General features: G+C 55.7%; 1 protein-coding gene across 1 annotated transcript in view; it reads left to right on the plus strand.

Annotated features, from left to right (window-relative positions):
* Positions 1–5,417: 5,417 nt before the first annotated feature.
* LRRC41 (leucine rich repeat containing 41) overlaps positions 5,418–25,038 on the plus strand; it is a gene marked incomplete at its 5' end in the record, with an annotated part of 43,018 nt that continues 23,397 nt past the window's right edge. Inside the window, 5 exons of the mRNA XM_089664236.1 lie at positions 5,418–5,651; positions 6,838–7,002; positions 9,148–9,246; positions 9,324–9,446; positions 10,945–11,020. Of these exons, the coding sequence (XP_089520362.1) occupies positions 5,418–5,651; positions 6,838–7,002; positions 9,148–9,246; positions 9,324–9,446; positions 10,945–11,020 (697 nt within the window). The remainder of the gene's footprint in view (positions 5,652–6,837; positions 7,003–9,147; positions 9,247–9,323; positions 9,447–10,944; positions 11,021–25,038) is intronic.

Below are 25,038 nucleotides of genomic sequence, written 5' to 3' on the forward strand. Positions count from 1 at the left end.
CCCAGTCCAGCCTTGTGTAGGTCTACCATCTTGTCCCTGACATCCTTGGACAGCTCTTTGGTCTTTGCCATGGTGGAGAGTTTGGAATCTGATGGTTTGATGGCTCCTGTGGACAGGTGTCTTTTATACAGGTAACACAATGAGATTAGCAGCACTCCCTTTAAGAGACTGCTTCTAATCTCAGCTTGTTACCTGTATGAGAGACACCTGGGAGCCAGAAATCCTGCTGAATGATAGGGGATCAAATCCTTCTTTCCCTCATGAACATGCAGATCCGTCATCATTTGTTAGACGCATTTCTGCTGAATTTGTTGTTGTATTCTGTCTCTCAGTGTTACACCGAACATTCCATTGTTAGACCGATCATTACTGTGTGAGGGGCGAACATTCCATTGTTAGACCGATCGTTTCTGTGTGAGGGGCGAACATTCCATTGTTAGACCGATCGTTTCTGTGTGAGGGGCGAACGTTCCATTGTTAGACCGATCGTTTCTGTGTGAGGGGCGAACATTCCATTGTTAGACCGATCGTTTCTGTGTGAGGGGCGAACATTCCATTGTTAGACCGATCGTTTCTGTGTGAGGGGCGAACATTCCATTGTTAGACCGATCGTTTCTGTGTGAGGGGCGGAACATTCCATTGTTAGACCGATCGTTTCTGTGTGAGGGGCGAACATTCCATTGTTAGACCGATCGTTTCTGTGTGAGGGGCGAACATTCCATTGTTAGACCGATCGTTTCTGTGTGAGGGGGGAACATTCCATTGTTAGACCGATCATTTCTGTGTGAGGGGGAACATTCACCATCAGGGGGGGCAAATACACATTTCCTGCACTGTATACACATCTTTATATAGATTTTCTGTGTAGATCTTCTCTGTGTTTTATATTCTTTGTGTTTTGTGGTCAATGTAACATTTATTTGTGGTTTTGCTGAATTATATTTGCATTCAATGTATGACGACATGTAAGAACAACTCATGTGACGTCAGTCTCCGCCCCTGGGCTCTCCGGGGACCGCCCACATGTATTTTCAGAATCTGCATTGGCTGGCATATAGAAGGGGTGTGTTGGCTCTGAGGAAGAGGCGGGTCCTGGAAACGCGTTGGTCAGTTGGGAGTCCAGGTTCCATGTATGTTTGCGGTGTGGATTGGTCATCGCGGTGTCATGTGACGTGTCCTGGATGTCAGCTGTGAGGACGATACTTCTCACCCTTCAATCATGCACTTGGCCGGGGCGCCCTCTGTCTGTCTGTCTGTCTGTCTCCTTTGTATCCAGTGGCTTTGGACTACCCTGGTCCCTTGAGGGGAGTTCCTATTCCATTGTTGCCATAATCCCTACTGAGTCCATCCCCAGCGCAGGACTACAGAGTTTGCAGAGTTTACCATTTTCAGCCAATCACAGGACAGTTAGGGTGAGGCTGTATTAAAGTTGTCTCCTGGAAGTACAGATCCCCCAAGCCCCTCCCCAAAGTGGGTCAGCGAATGCCTGAGCTGCAGATTTCTTTTCTGCTTGGAAACCCAATCTGATTGGTTGCTGAGAGAAGCATACGGCTCATACAGTCATAAGGCTCGGCCATTGTTCTCATGGAGTTCTGGGGGGATGTAAATTTTATGTCCAGATGTGATAAACCACGGGGGCGGGGATGTAGATTCTATGTCAAGCTGTGATGATAAGCCTCGGGGGCGGGGATTAAGACTCTGCCCAGCTGTGATAACCCTCGGGGGCGGGGATGTAGACTCTGCCCAGCTGTGATAACCCTCGGGGGCGGGGATGTAGACTCTGCCCAGCTGTGATAACCCTCGGGGGCGGGGATGTAGACTCTCCCCAGCTGTGATGATAACCCTCAGGGGCGGGGATGTAGACTCTGCCCAGCTGTGATGATAACCCTCGGGGGTGGGGATGTAGACTCTATGCCCAGCTGTGATGATAACCCTCGGGGGCGGGGATGTAGACTCTGCCCAGCTGTGATGATAAACCTCAGGGGCGGGGATGTAGACTCTGCCCAGCTGTGATGATAAACCTCGGGGGCGGGGATGTAGACTCTGCCCAGCTGTGATAACCCTCGGGGGCGGGGATGTAGACTCTGCCCAGCTGTGATAACCCTTGGGGGCGGGGATGTAGACTCTGCCCAGCTGTGATAACCCTCAGGGGCGGGGATGTAGACTCTGCCCAGCTGTGATGATAACCCTCGGGGGAGGGGATGTAGACTCTGCCCAGCTGTGATAACCCTCGGGGGCGGGGATGTAGACTCTGCCCAGCTGTGATAACCCTCAGGGGCAGGGATGTAGACTCTGCCCAGCTGTGATGATAAACCTCAGGGGCGGGGATGTAGACTCTGCCCAGCTGTGATGATAAACCTCGGGGGCGGGGATGTAGACTCTGTCCAGCTGTGATAACCCTCGGGGGCGGGGATGTAGACTCTGCCCAGCTGTGATAACCCTCGGGGGAGGGGATGTAGACTCTGCCCAGCTGTGATAACCCTCGGGGGCGGGGATGTAGACTCTGCCCAGCTGTGATAACCCTCAGGGGCAGGGATGTAGACTCTGCCCAGCTGTGATGATAAACCTCAGGGGCGGGGATGTAGACTCTGCCCAGCTGTGATAACCCTCGGGGGCGGGGATGTAGACTCTGCCCAGCTGTGATAACCCTCAGGGGCGGGGATGTAGACTCTGCCCAGCTGTGATGATAACCCTCGGGGGCGGGGATGTAGACTCTGCCCAGCTGTGATAACCCTCGGGGGCGGGGATGTAGACTCTGCCCAGCTGTGATAACCCTCGTGGGGTGGGGATGTGGACTCTGCCCAGCTGTGATAACCCTCGGGGGCGGGGATGTAGACTCTGCCCAGCTGTGATGATAACCCTCGGGGGCGGGGATGTAGACTCTGCCCAGCTGTGATGATAACCCTCGGGGGCGGGGATGTAGACTCTGCCCAGCTGTGATAACCCTCGGGGGCGGGGATGTAGACTCTGCCCAGCTGTGATAACCCTCGGGGGCGGGGATGTAGACTCTGCCCAGCTGTGATAACCCTCAGGGGCGGGGATGTAGACTCTGCCCAGCTGTGATGATAACCCTCGGGGGCGGGGATGTAGACTCTGCCCAGCTGTGATAACCCTCGGGGGCGGGGATGTAGACTCTGCCCAGCTGTGATAACCCTCGGGGGCGGGGATGTAAACTCTGCCCAGCTGTGATAACCCTTGGGGGCGGGGATGTAGACTCTGCCCAGCTGTGATGATAAACCTCGGGGGCGGGGATGTAGACTCTGCCCAGCTGTGATGATAACCCTCGGGGGCGGGGATGTAGACTCTGCCCAGCTGTGATAACCCTCGGGGGCGGGGATGTAGACTCTGCCCAGCTGTGATAACCCTCGGGGGCGGGGATGTAGACTCTGCCCAGCTGTGATAACCCTCAGGGGCGGGGATGTAGACTCTGCCCAGCTGTGATGATAACCCTCGGGGGCGGGGATGTAGACTCTGCCCAGCTGTGATAACCCTCGGGGGCGGGGATGTAGACTCTGCCCAGCTGTGATAACCCTCGGGGGCGGGGATGTAAACTCTGCCCAGCTGTGATAACCCTTGGGGGCGGGGATGTAGACTCTGCCCAGCTGTGATAACCCTCGGGGGCGGGGATGTAGACTCTGCCCAGCTGTGATAACCCTCGGGGGCGGGGATGTAGACTCTGCCCAGCTGTGATAACCCTCGGGGGCGGGGATGTAGACTCTGCCCAGCTGTGATAACCCTCGGGGGCGGGTATGTAGACTCTGCCCAGCTGTGATAACCCTCGGGGGCGGGGATGTAGACTCTGCCCAGCTGTGATGATAACCCTCGGGGGCGGGGATGTAGACTCTATGCCCAGCTGTGATGATAACCCTCGGGGGCGGGGATGTAGACTCTGCCCAGCTGTGATAACCCTCAGGGGCGGGGATGTAGACTCTGCCCAGCTGTGATGATAACCCTCGGGGGCGGGGATGTAGACTCTGCCCAGCTGTGATAACCCTCGGGGGCGGGGATGTAGACTCTGCCCAGCTGTGATAACCCTCGGGGGCGGGGATGTAAACTCTGCCCAGCTGTGATAACCCTCGGGGGCGGGGATGTAGACTCTGCCCAGCTGTGATAACCCTCGGGGGCGGGGATGTAGACTCTGCCCAGCTGTGATAACCCTCGGGGGCGGGGATGTAGACTCTGCCCAGCTGTGATAACCCTCGGGGGCGGGGATGTTGACTCTGCCCAGCTGTGATAACCCTCGGGGGCGGGTATGTAGACTCTGCCCAGCTGTGATAACCCTCGGGGGCGGGGATGTAGACTCTGCCCAGCTGTGATGATAACCCTCGGGGGCGGGGATGTAGACTCTATGCCCAGCTGTGATGATAACCCTCGGGGGCGGGGATGTAGACTCTGCCCAGCTGTGATAACCCTCAGGGGCAGGGATGTAGACTCTGTGTCCAGCTGTGATGATAAACCTCAGGGGCGGGGATGTAGACTCTGCCCAGCTGTGATGATAAACCTCGGGGGCGGGGATGTAGACTCTGTCCAGCTGTGATAACCCTCGGGGGCGGGGATGTAGACTCTGCCCAGCTGTGATAACCCTCAGGGGCGGGGATGTAGACTCTGCCCAGCTGTGATAACCCTCGGGGGCGGGGATGTAGACTCTGCCCAGCTGTGATAACCCTCAGGGGCAGGGATGTAGACTCTGCCCAGCTGTGATAACCCTCAGGGGCGGGGATGTAGACTCTGCCCAGCTGTGATGATAACCCTCGGGGGTGGGGTTGTGGACTCTGCCCAGCTGTGATAACCCTCGGGGGCGGGGATGTAGACTCTGCCCAGCTGTGATGATAACCCTCGGGGGCGGGGATGTAGACTCTGCCCAGCTGTGATGATAACCCTCGGGGGCGGGGATGTAGACTCTGCCCAGCTGTGATAACCCTCGGGGGCGGGGATGTAGACTCTGCCCAGCTGTGATAACCCTCTGGGGCGGGGATGTAGACTCTGCCCAGCTGTGATAACCCTCGGGGGCGGGGATGTAGACTCTGCCCAGCTGTGATGATAACCCTCGGGGGCGGGGATGTAGACTCTGCCCAGCAGTGATGATAACCCTCGGGGGCGGGGATGTAGACTCTGCCCAGCTGTGATGATAAACCTCAGGGGCGGGGATGTAGACTCTGCCCAGCTGTGATAACCCTCGGGGGCGGGGATGTAGACTCTGCCCAGCTGTGATAACCCTCAGGGGCGGGGATGTAGACTCTGCCCAGCTGTGATAACCCTCGGGGGCGGGGATGTAGACTCTGCCCAGCTGTGATAACCCTCGGGGGCGGGGATGTAGACTCTGCCCAGCTGTGATGATAATCCTCGGGGCGGGATGTAGACTCTGCCCAGCTGTGATGACGGAGCGCAGAGTTTCTGATGTTTTTGTCTCTTCTTAGATCTGCAGACCAATATCAGCATGGTCCTGGAGGCGTTGTCCACTCTGTCCCGGGACCCCCGTTGCTCCCTCAGTGCCGTCTCTATGAGTGATTTCAGCACCTATGTCACCATCCTGGACCTGGCCCAGACCATCCTCCGCACCTTTCCCGCCCTGCAGTCACTCCTGCTGTGCTACGACCTGGAGGAGAGCAGTGACAAGGTGGTGGTGGAGGCGGGGCCTGCAGAGTTCACAGGTAAGTAGTGAAGGCGGGGCTCGGAAATCACAGGTGGGTAGTGGAGGCGGGGCCCACAGAGATCACAGGTGGGTGGTGGAGGCAGGGCCCGTAGAGATCACAGGTGGTTGGTGGAGGCAGGGCCCATAGAGATCACAGGTTGTTGGTGGAGGCGGGGCCCATAGAGATCATAGGTGGTTGGTGGAGGCGGGCCCGTAGAGATCACAGGTGGTTGGTGGAGGCGGGGCCCGTAAAGATCACAGGTGGGTGGTGGAGGCGGGGCCCACAGAGATCACAGGTGGTTGGTGGAGGCGGGGCCCGTAGAGATCACAGGTGGTTGGTGAAGGCGGGGCCCATAAAGATCACAGGTGGGTGGTGGAGGCGGGGCCCGCAGAGATCACAGGTGGGTGGTGGAGGCGGGGCCCGCAGCTATCACAGGTGGGTGGTGGAGGCGGGGCCTGCAGAGATCACAGGTGGGTGGTGGAGGCGGGGCCCGCAGAGATCACAGGTGGGTGGTGGAGGCGGGGCCCGCAGAGATCACAGGTGGGTGGTGGAGGCGGGGCGGCAGAGATCACAGGTGGGTGGTGGAGGCGGAGCCGCAGAGATCACAGGTGGGTGGTGGAGGCGGGGCCCGCAGAGATCACAGGTGGGTGGTGGAGGCGGGGCCCGCAGAGATCACAGGAGGGTGGTGGGGCCTGCAGAGATCACAGGTGGGTGATGGAGGCGGGGCCGCAGAGATCACAGGTGGGTGATGGAGGCGGGGCCCGCAGAGATCACAGGTGGGTGGTGGAGGCGGGGCCCGCAGAGATCACAGGTAGGTGGTGGAGGCGGGGCCCGCAGAGATCACAGGTGGGTGGTGGAGGCGGGGCCCGCAAAGATCACAGGTGGTGGAGGCGGGGCCCGCAGAGATCACAGGTGGGTGGTGGAGGCGGGGCCCGCAGAGATCACAGGTGGGTGGTGGAGGCGGGGCCGCAGAGATCACAGGTGGGTGGTGGAGGCGGGCCCGCAGAGATCACAGGTGGTGGAGGCGGGGCCGCAGAGATCACAGGTGGGTGGTGGAGGCGGGGCCCGCAGAGATCACAGGTGGGTGGTGGAGGCGGGGCCCGCAGAGATCACAGGTGGGTGGTGGAGGCGGGGCCCGCAGAGATCACAGGTACAGTTGTGCAATCATCTCCCTCTTCATGGTATAAATCTTTCCTTTCTGCAGAGAACCAGTTGAAGCAGCTGGACCTTCGCTTCCCGCAGAACCCGTTAGATGTGCAGCGTTTGGTGTCGGCACTGAAGGCCTCGCCCTGCCTGCTGGAGCTGTCGCTGGACAACGCGGTGCTGAGCCGCCAGGAGGATGTCAGACTTGTGCTGCAAACAGTCTCAGGTGAGGAGACCCCCAGGGTGGTTACTGCCCCCCCAGGGATGATAATGGCCTGCCCCCCCCGATGATAATGGCCTGCCCACAACCCCCCGTGGTGGTTACTGCCTGCCCCCCCCATGGATGATAATGGCCTGCCCACAACCCCCCATGGTGGTTACTGCCTGCCCCTCCATGGATGATAATGGCCTGCCCTCCCCCCCGATGATAATGGCCTGCCCACAACCCCCCATGGTGGTTACTGCCTGCCCCCCCATGGATGATAATGGCCTGCCCTCCCCCCCAATGATAGTGGCCTGCCCCCCCCAATGATAATGGCCTTCCCACAAACCCCCATGGTGGTTACTGCTTGCCCCCCGCCCCCCACGGATGATAATGGCCTGCCCACAACCCCCCGTGGCGGTTACTGCCTGCCCCCCCCATGGATGATAATGGCCTGCCCTCCCCCCCGATGATAGTGGCCTGCCCACAACCCCCCATGGTGGTTACTGCCTGCCCCTCCATGGATGATAATGGCCTGCCCTCCCCCCCGATGATAGTGGCCTGCCCACAACCCCCCATGGTGGTTACTGCCTGCCCCCCCATGGATGATAATGGCCTGCCCCCCCCGATGATAATGGCCTTCCCACAAACCCCCATGGTGGTTACTGCTTGCCCCCCGCCCCCCACGGATGATGATGGCCTGCCCACAACCCCCCGTGGTGGTTACTGCCTGCCCCCCCCCATGGATGATAATGGCCTGCCCTCCCCCCCGATGATAGTGGCCTGCCCACAACCCCCCATGGTGGTTACTGCCTGCCCCCCGCCCCCCCCATGGATGATAATGGCCTGCCCACAACCCCCCATGGTAGTTACTGCCTTCCCCCCGCCCCCCCCCCATGGATGATAATGGCCTGCCCACAACCCCCCATGGTAGTTACTGCCTTCCCCCCGCCCCCCCCATGGATGATAATGGCCTGCCCTCCCCCCCGATGATAGTGGCCTGCCCACAACCCCCCATGGTGGTTACTGCCTGCCCCTCCATGGATGATAATGGCCTGCCCTCCCCCCCGATGATAGTGGCCTGCCCACAACCCCCCATGGTGGTTACTGCCTGCCCCCCCATGGATGATAATGGCCTGCCCCCCCCGATGATAATGGCCTTCCCACAAACCCCCATGGTGGTTACTGCTTGCCCCCCGCCCCCCACGGATGATGATGGCCTGCCCACAACCCCCCGTGGTGGTTACTGCCTGCCCCCCCCCATGGATGATAATGGCCTGCCCTCCCCCCCGATGATAGTGGCCTGCCCACAACCCCCCATGGTGGTTACTGCCTGCCCCCCGCCCCCCCCATGGATGATAATGGCCTGCCCACAACCCCCCATGGTAGTTACTGCCTTCCCCCCGCCCCCCCCCCATGGATGATAATGGCCTGCCCACAACCCCCCATGGTAGTTACTGCCTTCCCCCCGCCCCCCCATGGATGATAATGGCCTGCCCACAACCCCCCATGGTAGTTACTGCCTTCCCCCCGCCCCCCCATGGATGATAATGGCCTGCCCACAACCCCCCATGGTGGTTACTGCCTTCCCCCCGCCCCCCCCATGGATGATAATGGCCTGCCCACAACCCCCCATGGTAGTTACTGCCTTCCCCCCGCCCCCCCCATGGATGATAATGGCCTGCCCTGCTGTCATCGCTAACCAAACCCGGTTGGATTCCACAGGCAGTTTGTGGGATGAGATGACCAGCCAGGTATCTGCCATGCCAGCATCTGGATTCACCATTTTTCTGTGTGATATAGGGCGGTGCCCATCATCCAGAGGGGGGCGGTGCCCATCATCCAGAGGGGGGCGGTGCTCATCATCCAGAGGGGGGCGGTGCCCATCATCCAGAGGGGGGCGGTGCCCATCATCCAGAGGGGCGGAGCAGAATGGCGCCCATTCTTGGCAGCTTACATCAAGGGGTGCCCATTGGCCACAGCGGCACAGGATGGGGGTTGCTCGTCCTCCACTCGCAGTGATGGCGGTCTGGCCGTGTATGTGACGTTTCTCCCGATATGCCGCCTATGCAGGTTGGTTGTCCTGCCTGTGGTTTGGTAGGTGATCGGTGGGTGGGGCTTGTCTGTGGGCGGGATCTTGCAGTCCAGCGATGATGTCTGTATTTGCAGAACATAACGGAGCTCTGCGCAGACTCGGCTTCCATGACCTGAACCTGACCGACTCTCCGACTGACATTGTTCACCTCCTGAGTCACTCCAGCCTGGAAGGTAAGTCCATCTCTGATGGGGTCATGTGACCGCCCAAGCTCCGCCCATCACTGCTCACCATCACCTGTTCTCCATAGAAATCAAGTTCTCCTTCTGCCGTCTCTTTGAGAGAATGCCGCGGGATTTCCTCGCTCTGTTTGTTGGCGCTCTGAAGAAAAATTCCGTCCTGAAGATCCTGAAGTTGGGAGGAAACCGTTTAGGTAACGTCCTGCCTGTTGATGATCTGTTGGTGGAGGATCGGGATTGGTGGGGATTGGTGTAGAAATCTGGGATGGGTGGTATCAGTAGAGAGTAGATCTGGGATCGGTGAGGATTGGTGTAGAGATCTGGGATGGGTGGGATCAGTAGAGAGTAGATCTGGGATCGGTGGGGATTGGTGTAGAAATCTGGGATGGGTGGGATCAGTAGAGAGTAGATCTGGGATTGGTGGGGATTGGTGTAGAGAACTGGGATGGGTGGGATCAGTAGAGAGTAGATCTGGGATCGGTGGGATTGGTGTAGAGATCTGGGATGGGTGGGATCAGTAGAGAGTAGATCTGGGATCGGTGGGGATAGATATAGAGTGGATCTGTGATTGGTGGGACCGGTGTAGAGAGGATCTGGGATTGGTGGGGAATCAGTATAGAGAGGATCTGGGATTGGTGGGACCGGTGTAGAGAAGATTTGGGATTGGTGGGATCGGTGTAGAGAAGATCTGGGATTGGTGGGATCGGTACAGAGAAGATTTGGGATTGGTGGGATCGGTATAGAGAGGATCTGGGATTGGTGGGATCGGTGTAGAGAAGATCGGGGATTGGTGGGATTGGTAAAGAGAGGATCTGGGATTGGTGGGATCGGTACAGAGAAGATCTGGGATTGGTGGGATCGGTGTAGAGAAGATCAGGGATTGGTGGGATCGGTATAGAGAGGATCTGGGATTGGTGGGATCGGTAAAGAGAGGATCTGGGATTGGTGGGATCGGTGTAGAGAGGATCTGGGATTGGTGGGATCGGTGTAGAGAAGATCTGGGATTAGTGGGATCGGTGTAGAGAAGATCTGGGATTGGTGGGATCGGTGTAGAGAAGATCTGGGATTGGTGGGATCGGTATAGATTAGATCAGGGATTGGTGCGGTCAGTGTAGAGTAGATCTCGGATTGGTAGGAATCGGTATAGAGTAGATCTTGGATTGGTGCGGTCAGTGTAGAGTAGATCTCGGATTGGTAGGAATCGGTATAGAGTAGATCTCGGATTGGTAGGGATCGGTATAGAGTAGATCTCGGATTGGTAGGGATCGGTATAGAGTAGATCGGGGATTGGTGCGGTCAGTATAGAGTAGATCTCGGATTGGTAGGGATCAGTATAGAGTAGATCTCGGATTGGTAGGGATCGGTATAGAGTAGATGTCGGATTGGTAGGGATCGGTATAGAGTAGATCTCGGATTGGTAGGGATCGGTATAGAGTAGATCGGGGATTGGTGCGGTCAGTATAGAGTAGATGTCGGATTGGTAGGGATCGGTATAGAGTAGATCGGGGATTGGTGCGGTCAGTATAGAGTAGATCTCGGATTGGTAGGGATCGGTATAGAGTAGATGTCGGATTGGTAGGGATCGGTATAGAGTAGATGTTGGATTGGTAGGGATCGGTATAGAGTAGATGTCGGATTGGTAGGGATCGGTGAATAGAAGGATCACCTTATCTGACACTTTTTCCTCTGTAGGGAACAAGGGATTATGCGCTCTGGCGGATCTCTATGCGGCAGATTCCTCGTCTTCGGTTCACTGTCTGGATGTCAGGTTGGTTTGTGTGTGTCCCCGCCCACAGGCTGTATTGGCTCCTCCCACAGTTCTCCTAGTCTCCATCTTATGTCTATCTCGGTGAATACAAATCGGTGAAGGATGGGATATGTTTCTTGCTACTCCCTATTGCTACTCCCTATTGCTACCCCCTATTGCTACCCCCTATTGCTACTCCCTATTGTTACTCCCTATTGCTACCCCCTATTGCTACTCCCTATTGTTACTCCCTATTGCTACTCCCTATTGTTACTCCCTTAGCTCTCTAATGGGGAATCTGCGTAATACCATGTTGGGTCATTTCTAGGGTTCAACTTAATATTTGACTTCATCTCCAGATGTGTCTCCTGCAAAAAGACCACCGAAGCTTCTCTATGATGCATTGTAATCTCCCAGGATCAGGGCCCTCGATCCCCTCATGTATCACATTGTATTGTATTGTTCTGTCCCCTCTGTAATGTACAGCGCTGAGCCAACTATCGGCACTTTATAAATACTGTATAATAATAATAATAATAATAATAATAACTCCTCGAATAGCTGAAATCTCCTCCCGGACAGTTCCACCCATTTATATTATATGTTATAAACCGGAAATCTTCCAGACTTCTTATATCTCTTTATTTTCTACTCAATTTCCTCTTTTCCACCAATTCCCTTATACTTCCCTTTCTTATGCAGAGTGTTGACTTTAACACCCCTTCCCTGTTCCCTCCTACCCACCCCCCCCTATTACACCCTTCCCATCCCCCTCCCCTGTTCCCTCCTACCCACCCCCCCCTATTACACCCTTCCCCTCCCCTCCCCTCCCTCCTACCCACCCCCCCCCTATTACACCCTTCCCCTCCCCTCCCCTCCCTCCTACCCACCCCCCCCCCTATTACACCCTTCCCATTCCCCTCCCTCCTACCCACCCCCCCCTATTACACCCTTCCCATCCCCCTCCCCTGTTCCCTCCTACCCACCCCCCCATTACACCCTTCCCATCCCCCTCCCCTGTTCCCTCCTACCCACCTTCCCCTATTACACCCTTCCCATTCCCCTCCCTCCTACCCACCCTCCCCTATTACACCCTTCCCATCCCCCTCCCCTGTTCCCTCCTACCCACCCCCCCTATTACACCCTTCCCATCCCCCTCCCCTGTTCCCTCCTACCCACCCCCCCCTATTACACCCTTCCCCTCCCCTCCCCTCCCTCCTACCCACCCTCCCCTATTACACCCTTCCCATTCCCCTCCCTCCTACCCACCCTCCCCTATTACACCCTTCCCATCCCCCTCCCCTGTTCCCTCCTACCCACCCCCCCTATTACACCCTTCCCATCCCCCTCCCCTGTTCCCTCCTACCCACCCCCCCCTATTACACCCTTCCCCTCCCCTCCCCTCCCTCCTACCCACCCTCCCCTATTACACCCTTCCCATTCCCCTCCCTCCTACCCACCCTCCCCTATTACACCCTTCCTATCCCCCTCCCCTCCCTCCTACCCACCCTCCCCTATTACACCCTTCCTATCCCCCTCCCCTCCCTCCTACTCACCCTCCCCTATTACACCCTTCCTATCCCCCTCCCCTCCCTCCTACCCACCCTCCCCTATTACACCCTTCCTATCCCCCTCCCCTCCCTCCTACCCACCCTCCCCTATTACACCCTTCCTATCCCCCTCCCCTCCCTCCTACTCACCCTCCCCTATTACACCCTTCCCATTCCCCTCCCTCCTACCCACCCTCCCCTATTACACCCTTCCCATCCCCCTCCCCTGTTCCCTCCTACCCACCCCCCCTATTACACCCTTCCCATCCCCCTCCCCTGTTCCCTCCTACCCACCCTCCCCTATTACACCCTTCCCCTCCCCTCCCCTCCCTCCTACCCACCCTCCCCTATTACACCCTTCCCATTCCCCTCCCTCCTACCCACCCTCCCCTATTACACCCTTCCTATCCCCCTCCCCTCCCTCCTACCCACCCTCCCCTATTACACCCTTCCTATCCCCCTCCCCTCCCTCCTACTCACCCTCCCCTATTACACCCTTCCTATCCCCCTCCCCTCCCTCCTACTCACCCTCCCCTATTACACCCTTGCCATCCCCCTCCCCTCCCTCCTACCCACCCTTCCCTGTTCCCTCCTACCCACCCTCCCCTATTACACCTTTCCCATCCCACTCCCCACCCCTCCCCTCCCTTCCCTCCCACAAGAGAGGAGAGGAGATGTAGGGGAGCGGAAAGAAACAAGAGGAGGGGGAAAAAAAAAAAAAAATTCCCTTCCTTCCCTTTCTCTCCCCTCCTCCACTCTCCCCCTAACAGACTGGCAGTCCTCTTGTCTTGTCTCTCCTCGTTCTCTATTTTCTTCTTCCCATCCGGCAATCTCCATTGTTTAACAAATGATAATAACCTCCTGCGCTGGGGATGGATAATAATAAGCTGCTCCCACTCACCACACGGAACATTCTATAGAACCCGATCACTGCATAGAAATAGTGGAGCTGATACTGACTGCTAGTTAAGGACAGTTAACACATTGCAATATAGAAATGGTGTCATAATGGTGTCATAAATACTTCCAGCAGAGATACAATGTATGTACAGAAAGCAAACTAGAATTATATTCTATGACAGTCCATGGCGAAGAACTTCCGCATAAAAGACACAGCAAGCTATGTGGGGTGATCACAGCGCACACGTTGTATAGACAAATCCACACGTGACTTCATCAGAGGGGATCGTGACACAACGCATCGGTTCGTATTGACAGCATTTCCGGTTACGCAGTGACGCCATTTCTGGTTACGCAGTGACGCCATTTCCGGTTACGCAGTGACGTCATTTCCGGTTACGCAGTGACGCCATTTCTGGTTACGCAGTGACGCCATTTCTGGTTACGCAGTGACGCCATTTCTGGTTACGCAGTGACGCCATTTCCGGTTACGCAGTGACGCCATTTCTGGTTACGCAGTGACGCCATTTTCTTGGAGGCATCGTGGAATAACATTATCAGAGCATCAGAATCCATGACTATACTCCCATGATATGGAAAATTGCTTGTATTCGTTTATATGTGAGGGGCATTTGGCTTCTTTCTATCCATATGTCAAATAAAAAGCAGGATTCCGCTGTGGAGGATCTGTTTTGTTTTTAATATCGCTTCTCTATGGTCATATGGATCTGAGGATCCCCGAGATAGGAGAAGAGTGAAGCAAATTTATCATTGTTGCCTGTGTTCCATCCCTGGAGATGTCCCTCTTGGTGTCTGTGGGTCTTAACTGGGAGGTGAGGAGCCATCTTGGCCACGTGTGGATTTGTCTATACAATGTGTGGCGCTGTGATCACCCCACATTGCTTGCTGTGTCTTTTATGCGGAAGTTCTTCGCCATGGACTGTCATAGAATATAATTCTAGTTTGCTTTCTGTACATACATTGTATCACTGCTGGAAGTATTTATGACACCATTATGACACCATTATGACACCATTGATATTCTGCAATGTGTTATCTGTCCTTACCTAGCAGTCAGTATCGGCTCCACTACTTCTATGCAGTAATCTCCATTCTTTGCAGCTCAAGTCTTTCACAAAAATCCCTCATATCCTCCGGAAATCTCCAGTGAGCTGTTACTCCATTTTCCCAACCAATCATACTGGAGTCCCCCATCTATAAGACATTCTTTTATCTGCTCTATCAGAGGCTTCAGAGTTGTTTTTCTCCACAAGGTCTCCGGTGTAAAGTCTGCAAAAATCTGAATGTCCATTTCGCCATATTTAATCGTTGTTTTCCCTTTAATCTTCCTCCAAATCTCTTCTCTATCCCCATATCTGTGGAGTTGGACCATTACATCTCTCGGTTTTTCCTTCCCAACACTTTGATATCGTTTTCCTATTCTCAAGACACCATCCATTTTAATCACTTCTAATTCAGATCTGTCCATTATAAGATGTTCCATATTTCTTCTTGCAGCACTTCCCCTTCTGCAGTCTCCGGGACACCTTTCAGCCTCAGATTATTCCTCCTGTCCCTATTTTCTTGTACTTCCAATTTATACAACAATTTTTCCTGGGTTTTCTCCATAGTCTTTATTTTTTCTCTAATTATGTCTTCTCGCAGAACACTTACTGTTATCTCACATATATTCTTATTATAGCCATATTTACCCCCCTAACTCCTCCCACATTTACCCCCCTGACTCCTCCCACAGTTTTTACACTCCATAGACAGTAATATACGGAAACGTGCGGATTGTTCCCGATCGGATTGCTATTACTTTGTGGAACGTTTCGCCGAATGGTTCACGAAATATCGCAGTTTTTGTGGTGAAATTTTCCCATAGGAATGAATGGAGCATCTAGAGTGGGAGCAGAGCACAGCTACAGGGTGGAAGGAAAAATCAGTACATGATTTGTAAACTGCCATCACTCTGTCATTGTCCCGCCCACCTACACATATCTTATATCAAAACGTTCAGCTATCCCTGCTGTCACTAAAAATGTTCACGGCTAGGACATACTCCTGATAGTTTTCACAATATGACCATTTGTTTGCAACTCACGCCAACCATTGACTTTCATTGAAACTTCACTCACAGCCACCTGAAATTTTAAGGGACTTTTTAAAACTGCGATTATGCCTTCATTTTTAATAATTCTGAGACATACTATGCATCAATGTAGGTCTGCTTCTTGTGATTCTCACAATATAAAGCTCTTCGCAGTAGCATTTATACTTTTAAAACTACAACCGTTTGAAGATGGCAATCGCCAGTGAAGTTGGCAAGTTGCAGCGGTGTGTTTATAAAAATTCCTCTCACCTTGCACTAGAGTGAGTTGCCATAGCAACCCAGCTGTGTCAGCAGAGTGACCAAGGCTGCTCCGCCCACTCCACCCAGTTACTCCGCCCACTCCACCCAGTTACTCCGCCCACTCCAGTTGCAGACATCTGCTGCAGGCAAGAACACTTCACACAATTTCCCCAGAAATTGTACATTTTCTAGTTGAGAAATGTTTTGGGCCTGATGTTTAATTTTCTCCTCCGTTTCCTCCACTCTTATCAGCACCTGCCCCGGATCATTTCAGATAGTTGCCATTTCATTCTTTATTATTTTTTCTAAGGCCCCAAACATTTCTGCCATCTCTTTGTTGTTTGCTGCTTGTAGATCACTTTCCATTTCTCTCGACTCCACCATTCCAATTATTTGCTGATTACGAACATTCAAGGCCAATGATAATCTAGGACTACTTTCCAGACTAATATCACCTTCTCCTTTCCCATTTATCCCTTGTAGCCTTTCTGGGGCCACATTTCCCTGAGACGTGTATTTTTTAATTGTTCCCATTTGGGTCCCTTTAAGCCGCTTCCTTTAGTACTTTTATTCTTCCTATCTTCTGTGGGTCTCTATAGTTTCCTAAGATAATAGGTGTCACAACTCTATGATAGTATGATAGGGTCCCCTCTGCCTAATAAATTGTCCACTTGGCTTCCTTATTTGGTTGCTTCATTTCTTCTTTTTATCTCTCCTTCAAAGCCCCCGGGAATCCCCTCATCTCTCCTTCAAAGCCCCCGGGAATCCCCTCATCTCTCCTTCAAAGCCCCCGAGAATCCCCTCATCTCTCCTTCAAAGCCCCCGGGAATCCCCTCATCTCTCCTTCAAAGCCCCCGAGAATCCCCTCATCTCTCCTTCAAAGCCCCCGGGAATCCCCTCATCTCTCCTTCAAAGCCCCCGGGAATCCCCTCATCTCTCCTTCAAAGCCCCCGAGAATCCCCTCATCTCTCCTTCAAAGCCCCTGGGAATCCCCTCATCTCTCCTTCAAAGCCCCCGGGAATCCCCTCATCTCTCCTTCAAAGCCCCCGGGAATCCCCTCATCTCTCCTTCAAAGCCCCCGGGAATCCCCTCATCTCTCCTTCAAAGCCCCTGGGAATCCCCTCATCTCTCCTTCAAAGCCCCTGGGAATCCCCTCATCTCTCCTTCAAAGCCCCTGGGAATCCCCTCATCTCTCCTTCAAAGCCCCAAGAATCCCCTCATCTCTCCTTCAAAGCCCCCGAGAATCCCCTCATCTCTCCTTCAAAGCCCCTGGGAATCCCCTCATCTCTCCTTCAAAGCCCCCGAGAATCCCCTCATCTCTCCTTCAAAGCCCCTGGGAATCCCCTCATCTCTCCTTCAAAGCCCCCGAGAATCCCCTCATCTCTCCTTCAAAGCCCCCGAGAATCCCCTCATCTCTCCTTCAAAGCCCCCGAGAATCCCCTCATCTCTCCTTCAAAGCCCCCGGGAATCCCCTCATCTCTCCTTCAAAGCCCCCGAGAATCCCCTCATCTCTCCTTCAAAGCCCCCGGGAATCCCCTCATCTCTCCTTCAAAGCCCCTGGGAATCCCCTCATCTCTCCTTCAAAGCCCCTGGGAATCCCCTCATCTCTCCTTCAAAGCCCCAAGAATCCCCTCATCTCTCCTTCAAAGCCCCCGAGAATCCCCTCATCTCTCCTTCAAAGCCCCCGGGAATCCCCTCATCTCTCCTTCAAAGCCCCCGAGAATCCCCTCATCTCTCCTTCAAAGCCCCCGGGAATCCCCTCATCTCTCCTTCAAAGCCCCCGAGAATCCCCTCATCTCTCCTTCAAATCCCCCGAGAATCCCCTCATCTCTCCTTCAAAGCCCCCGAGAATCCCCTCATCTCTCCTTCAAAGCCCCCGGGAATCCCCTCATCTCTCCTTCAAAGCCCCCGGGAATCCCCTCATCTCTCCTTCAAAGCCCCCGGGAATCCCCTCATCTCTCCTTCAAAGCCCCCGGGAATCCCCTCATCTCTCCTTCAAAGCCCCCGGGAATCCCCTCATCTCTCCTTCAAAGCCCCCGGGAATCCCCTCATCTCTCCTTCAAAGCCCCCGGGAATCCCCTCATCTCTCCTTCAAAGCCCCCGGGAATCCCCTCATCTCTCCTTCAAAGCCCCCGAGAATCCCCTCATCTCTCCTTCAAAGCCCCCGGGAATCCCCTCATCTCTCCTTCAAAGCCCCCGGGAATCCCCTCATCTCTCCTTCAAAGCCCCCGGGAATCCCCTCATCTCTCCTTCAAAGCCCCCGGGAATCCCCTCATCTCTCCTTCAAAGCCCCCGAGAATCCCCTCATCTCTCCTTCAAAGCCCCCGAGAATCCCCTCATCTCTCCTTCAAAGCCCCCGAGAATCCCCTCATCTCTCCTTCAAAGCCCCTGAGAATCCCCTCATCTCTCCTTCAAAGCCCCCGGGAATCCCTTCATCTCTCCTTCAAAGCCCCCGAGAATCCCCTCATCTCTCCTTCAAAGCCCCCGGGAATCCCCTCATCTCTCCTTCAAAGCCCCCGGGAATCCCTTCATCTCTCCTTCAAAGCCCCCGAGAATCCCCTCATCTCTCCTTCAAAGCCCCCGGGAATCCCCTCATCTCTCCTTCAAAGCCCCCGGGAATCCCCTCATCTCTCCTTCAAAGCCCCTGGGAATCCCCTCATCTCTCCTTCAAAGCCCCTGGGAATCCCCTCATCTCTCCTTCAAAGCCCCCGGGAATCCCCTCATCTCTCCTTCAAAGCCCCCGGGAATCCCCTCATCTCTCCTTCAAAGCCCCCGGGAATCCCTTCATCTCTCCTTCAAAGCCCCCGAGAATCCCCTCATCTCTCCTTCAAAGCCCCCGGGAATCCCCTCATCTCTCCTTCAAAGCCCCCGGGAATCCCCTCATCTCTCCTTCAAAGCCCCCGAGAATCCCCTCATCTCTCCTTCAAAGCCCCTGAGAATCCCCTCATCTCTCCTTCAAAGCCCCCGGGAATCCCTTCATCTCTCCTTCAAAGCCCCCGAGAATCCCCTCATCTCTCCTTCAAAGCCCCCGGGAATCCCCTCATCTCTCCTTCAAAGCCCCCGGGAATCCCTTCATCTCTCCTTCAAAGCCCCCGAGAATCCCCTCATCTCTCCTTCAAAGCCCCCGGGAATCCCCTCATCTCTCCTTCAAAGCCCCCGGGAATCCCCTCATCTCTCCTTCAAAGCCCCTGGGAATCCCCTCATCTCTCCTTCAAAGCCCCTGGGAATCCCCTCATCTCTCCTTCAAAGCCCCCGGGAATCCCCTCATCTCTCCTTCAAAGCCCCCGGGAATCCCCTCATCTCTCCTTCAAAGCCCCCGGGAATCCCCTCATCTCTCCTTCAAAGCCCCGAGAATCCCCTCATCTCTCCTTCAAAGCCCCCGAGAATCCCCTCATCTCTCCTTCAAAGCCCCCGGGAATCCCTTCATCTCTCCTTCAAAGCCCCCGAGAATCCCCTCATCTCTCCTTCAAAGCCCCCGAGAATCCCCTCATCTCTCCTTCAAAGCCCCCGGGAATCCCCTCATCTCTCCTTCAAAGCCCCCGGGAATCCCCTCATCTCTCCTTCAAAGCCCCTGGGAATCCCCTCATCTCTCCTTCAAAGCCCGTGGGAATCCCCTCATCTCTCCTTCAAAGCCCCCGGGAATCCCCTCATCTCTCCTTCAAAGCCCCCGGGAATCCCCTCATCTCTCCTTCAAAGCCCCCGGGAATCCCCTCATCTCTCCTTCAAAGCCCCGAGAATCCCCTCATCTCTCCTTCAAAGCCCCTGGGAATCCCCTCATCTCTCCTTCTAAGCCCCTGGAATCCCCTCATCTCTCCTTCAAAGCCACCGGGAATCCCCTCATCTCTCCTTCAAAGCCCCCGGGAATCCCCTCATCTCTCCTTCAAAGCCCCCGGGAATCCCCTCATCTCTCCTTCAAAGCCCCCGAGAATCCCCTCATCTCTCCTTCAAAGCCCCCGGGAATCCCCTCATCTCTCCTTCAAAGCCCCCGGGAATCCCCTCATCTCTCCTTCAAAGCCCCCGGGAATCCCCTCATCTCTCCTTCTAAGCCCCTGGGAATCCCCTCATCTCTCCTTCAAAGATCCTGGGAATCCCCTCATCTCTCCTTCAAAGCCCCTGGGAATCCCCTCATCTCTCCTTCAAAGCCCGTGGGAATCCCCTCATCTCTCCTTCTAAGCCCCTGGGAATCCCCTCATCTCTCCTTCAAAGATCCTGGGAATCCCCTCATCTCTCCTTCAAAGCCCCCGGGAATCCCCTCATCTCTCCTTCAAAGCCCCCGGGAATCCCCTCATCTCTCCTTCAAAGCCCCCGGGAATCCCCTCATCTCTCCTTCAAAGCCCCTGGAATCCCCTCATCTCTCCTTCAAAGCCCGTGGGAATCCCCTCATCTCTCCTTCTAAGCCCCTGGGAATCCCCTCATCTCTCCTTCAAAGATCCTGGGAATCCCCTCATCTCTCCTTCAAAGCCCCTGGAATCCCCTCATCTCTCCTTCAAAGCCCCTGGGAATCCCCTCATCTCTCCTTCAAAGCCCCTGGAATCCCCTCATCTCTCCTTCAAAGCCCCCGGGAATCCCCTCATCTCTCCTTCTAAGCCCCCGGGAATCCCCTCATCTCTCCTTCAAAGCCCCCGGGAATCCCCTCATCTCTCCTTTAAAGCCCCCGGGAATCCCCTCATCTCTCCTTCAAAGCCCCCGGGAATCCCCTCATCTCTCCTTCAAAGCCCCTGGGAATCCCCTCATCTCTCCTTCAAAGCCCCGAGAATCCCCTCATCTCTCCTTCAAAGCCCCCGGGAATCCCCTCATCTCTCCTTCAAAGCCCCCGGGAATCCCCTCATCTCTCCTTCAAAGCCCCCGGGAATCCCCTCATCTCTCCTTCAAAGCCCCCGGGAATCCCCTCATCTCTCCTTCAAAGCCCCCGGGAATCCCCTCATCTCTCCTTCAAAGCCCCCGGGAATCCCCTCATCTCTCCTTCAAAGCCCCCGGGAATCCCCTCATCTCTCCTTCAAAGCCCCCGGGAATCCCCTCATCTCTCCTTCAAAGCCCCTGGAATCCCCTCATCTCTCCTTCAAAGCCCCTGGAATCCCCTCATCTCTCCTTCAAAGCCCCCGGGAATCCCCTCATCTCTCCTTCTAAGCCCCCGGGAATCCCCTCATCTCTCCTTCAAAGCCCCCGGGAATCCCCTCATCTCTCCTTCAAAGCCCCCGGGAATCCCCTCATCTCTCCTTCAAAGCCCCCGGGAATCCCCTCATCTCTCCTTCAAAGCCCCAAGAATCCCCTCATCTCTCCTTCAAAGCCCCCGGGAATCCCCTCATCTCTCCTTCAAAGCCCCTGAGAATCCCTCATCTCTCCTTCAAAGCCCCTGGGAATCCCCTCATCTCTCCTTCAAAGCCCCTGAGAATCCCTCATCTCTCCTTCAAAGCCCCTGGAATCCCCTCATCTCTCCTTCAAAGCCCCCGGGAATCCCCTCATCTCTCCTTCAAAGCCCCTGAGAATCCCCTCATCTCTCCTTCAAAGCCCCCGGGAATCCCCTCATCTCTCCTTCAAAGCCCCCGGGAATCCCCTCATCTCTCCTTCAAAGCCCCCGAGAATCCCCTCATCTCTCCTTCAAAGCCCCCGAGAATCCCCTCATCTCTCCTTCAAAGCCCCGGGGAATCCCCTCATCTCTCCTTCAAAGCCCCCGGGAATCCCCTCATCTCTCCTTCAAAGCCCCCGGGAATCCCCTCATCTCTCCTTCAAAGCCCCCGGGAATCCCCTCATCTCTCCTTCAAAGCCCCCGAGAATCCCCTCATCTCTCCTTCAAAGCCCCCGGGAATCCCCTCATCTCTCCTTCAAAGCCCCCGAGAATCCCCTCATCTCTCCTTCAAAGCCCCCGGGAATCCCCTCATCTCTCCTTCAAAGCCCCCGGGAATCCCCTCATCTCTCCTTCAAAGCCCCCGAGAATCCCCTCATCTCTCCTTCAAAGCCCCCGAGAATCCCCTCATCTCTCCTTCAAAGCCCCCGGGAATCCCTTCATCTCTCCTTCAAAGCCCCCGAGAATCCCCTCATCTCTCCTTCAAAGCCCCCGGGAATCCCCTCATCTCTCCTTCAAAGCCCCCGGGAATCCCTTCATCTCTCCTTCAAAGCCCCCGAGAATCCCCTCATCTCTCCTTCAAAGCCCCCGGGAATCCCCTCATCTCTCCTTCAAAGCCCCCGGGAATCCCCTCATCTCTCCTTCAAAGCCCCCGGGAATCCCCTCATCTCTCCTTCAAAGCCCCCGGGAATCCCCTCATCTCTCCTTCAAAGCCCCCGAGAATCCCCTCATCTCTCCTTCAAAGCCCCCGGGAATCCCCTCATCTCTCCTTCAAAGCCCCCGAGAATCCCCTCATCTCTCCTTCAAAGCCCCCGGGAATCCCCTCATCTCTCCTTCAAAGCCCCCGGGAATCCCCTCATCTCTCCTTCAAAGCCCCCGAGAATCCCCTCATCTCTCCTTCAAAGCCCCCGAGAATCCCCTCATCTCTCCTTCAAAGCCCCCGGGAATCCCTTCATCTCTCCTTCAAAGCCCCCGAGAATCCCCTCATCTCTCCTTCAAAGCCCCCGGGAATCCCCTCATCTCTCCTTCAAAGCCCCCGGGAATCCCTTCATCTCTCCTTCAAAGCCCCCGAGAATCCCCTCATCTCTCCTTCAAAGCCCCCGGGAATCCCCTCATCTCTCCTTCAAAGCCCCCGGGAATCCCCTCATCTCTCCTTCAAAGCCCCTGGGAATCCCCTCATCTCTCCTTCAAAGCCCCTGGGAATCCCCTCATCTCTCCTTCAAAGCCCCCGGGAATCCCCTCATCTCTCCTTCAAAGCCCCCGGGAATCCCCTCATCTCTCCTTCAAAGCCCCCGGGAATCCCCTCATCTCTCCTTCAAAGCCCCGAGAATCCCCTCATCTCTCCTTCAAAGCCCCTGGGAATCCCCTCATCTCTCCTTCTAAGCCCCTGGAATCCCCTCATCTCTCCTTCAAAGCCACCGGGAATCCCCTCATCTCTCCTTCAAAGCCCCCGGGAATCCCCTCATCTCTCCTTCAAAGCCCCCGGGAATCCCCTCATCTCTCCTTCAAAGCCCCGAGAATCCCCTCATCTCTCCTTCAAAGCCCCCGGGAATCCCCTCATCTCTCCTTCAAAGCCCCCGGGAATCCCCTCATCTCTCCTTCTAAGCCCCTGGGAATCCCCTCATCTCTCCTTCAAAGATCCTGGGAATCCCCTCATCTCTCCTTCAAAGCCCCTGGGAATCCCCTCATCTCTCCTTCAAAGCCCGTGGGAATCCCCTCATCTCTCCTTCTAAGCCCCTGGGAATCCCCTCATCTCTCCTTCAAAGATCCTGGGAATCCCCTCATCTCTCCTTCAAAGCCTCCGGGAATCCCCTCATCTCTCCTTCAAAGCCCCCGGGAATCCCCTCATCTCTCCTTCAAAGCCCCCGGGAATCCCCTCATCTCTCCTTCAAAGCCCCTGGAATCCCCTCATCTCTCCTTCAAAGCCCGTGGGAATCCCCTCATCTCTCCTTCTAAGCCCCTGGGAATCCCCTCATCTCTCCTTCAAAGATCCTGGGAATCCCCTCATCTCTCCTTCAAAGCCCCTGGAATCCCCTCATCTCTCCTTCAAAGCCCCTGGGAATCCCCTCATCTCTCCTTCAAAGCCCCTGGAATCCCCTCATCTCTCCTTCAAAGCCCCCGGGAATCCCCTCATCTCTCCTTCTAAGCCCCCGGGAATCCCCTCATCTCTCCTTCAAAGCCCCCGGGAATCCCCTCATCTCTCCTTTAAAGCCCCCGGGAATCCCCTCATCTCTCCTTCAAAGCCCCCGGGAATCCCCTCATCTCTCCTTCAAAGCCCCTGGGAATCCCCTCATCTCTCCTTCAAAGCCCCGAGAATCCCCTCATCTCTCCTTCAAAGCCCCCGGGAATCCCCTCATCTCTCCTTCAAAGCCCCCGGGAATCCCCTCATCTCTCCTTCAAAGCCCCCGGGAATCCCCTCATCTCTCCTTCAAAGCCCCCGGGAATCCCCTCATCTCTCCTTCAAAGCCCCCGGGAATCCCCTCATCTCTCCTTCAAAGCCCCCAGGAATCCCCTCATCTCTCCTTCAAAGCCCCCGGGAATCCCCTCATCTCTCCTTCAAAGCCCCCGGGAATCCCCTCATCTCTCCTTCAAAGCCCCTGGAATCCCCTCATCTCTCCTTCAAAGCCCCTGGAATCCCCTCATCTCTCCTTCAAAGCCCCCGGGAATCCCCTCATCTCTCCTTCTAAGCCCCCGGGAATCCCCTCATCTCTCCTTCAAAGCCCCCGGGAATCCCCTCATCTCTCCTTCAAAGCCCCCGGGAATCCCCTCATCTCTCCTTCAAAGCCCCCGGGAATCCCCTCATCTCTCCTTCAAAGCCCCCGGGAATCCCCTCATCTCTCCTTCAAAGCCCCCGGGAATCCCCTCATCTCTCCTTCAAAGCCCCCGGGAATCCCCTCATCTCTCCTTCAAAGCCCCCGGGAATCCCCTCATCTCTCCTTCAAAGCCCCTGAGAATCCCTCATCTCTCCTTCAAAGCCCCTGGGAATCCCCTCATCTCTCCTTCAAAGCCCCTGAGAATCCCTCATCTCTCCTTCAAAGCCCCTGGAATCCCCTCATCTCTCCTTCAAAGCCCCCGGGAATCCCCTCATCTCTCCTTCAAAGCCCCCGAGAATCCCCTCATCTCTCCTTCAAAGCCCCCGGGAATCCCCTCATCTCTCCTTCAAAGCCCCCGAGAATCCCCTCATCTCTCCTTCAAAGCCCCCGAGAATCCCCTCATCTCTCCTTCAAAGCCCCCGAGAATCCCCTCATCTCTCCTTCAAAGCCCCCGGGAATCCCCTCATCTCTCCTTCAAAGCCCCCGGGAATCCCCTCATCTCTCCTTCAAAGCCCCCGGGAATCCCCTCATCTCTCCTTCAAAGCCCCCGGGAATCCCCTCATCTCTCCTTCAAAGCCCCCGGGAATCCCCTCATCTCTCCTTCAAAGCCCCCGGGAATCCCCTCATCTCTCCTTCAAAGCCCCCGGGAATCCCCTCATCTCTCCTTCAAAGCCCCCGGGAATCCCCTCATCTCTCCTTCAAAGCCCCCGGGAATCCCCTCATCTCTCCTTCAAAGCCCCCGGGAATCCCCTCATCTCTCCTTCAAAGCCCCCGGGAATCCCCTCATCTCTCCTTCAAAGCCCCTGGAATCCCCTCATCTCTCCTTCAAAGCCCCCGGGAATCCCCTCATCTCTCCT

The sequence above is a fragment of the Staurois parvus genome, unplaced genomic scaffold (genome assembly GCF_062004578.1).
Source record: "Staurois parvus isolate SC_StPar_1 unplaced genomic scaffold, SC_StPar_1.0 ptg001863l, whole genome shotgun sequence".
Taxonomy (NCBI): domain Eukaryota; kingdom Metazoa; phylum Chordata; class Amphibia; order Anura; family Ranidae; genus Staurois; species Staurois parvus.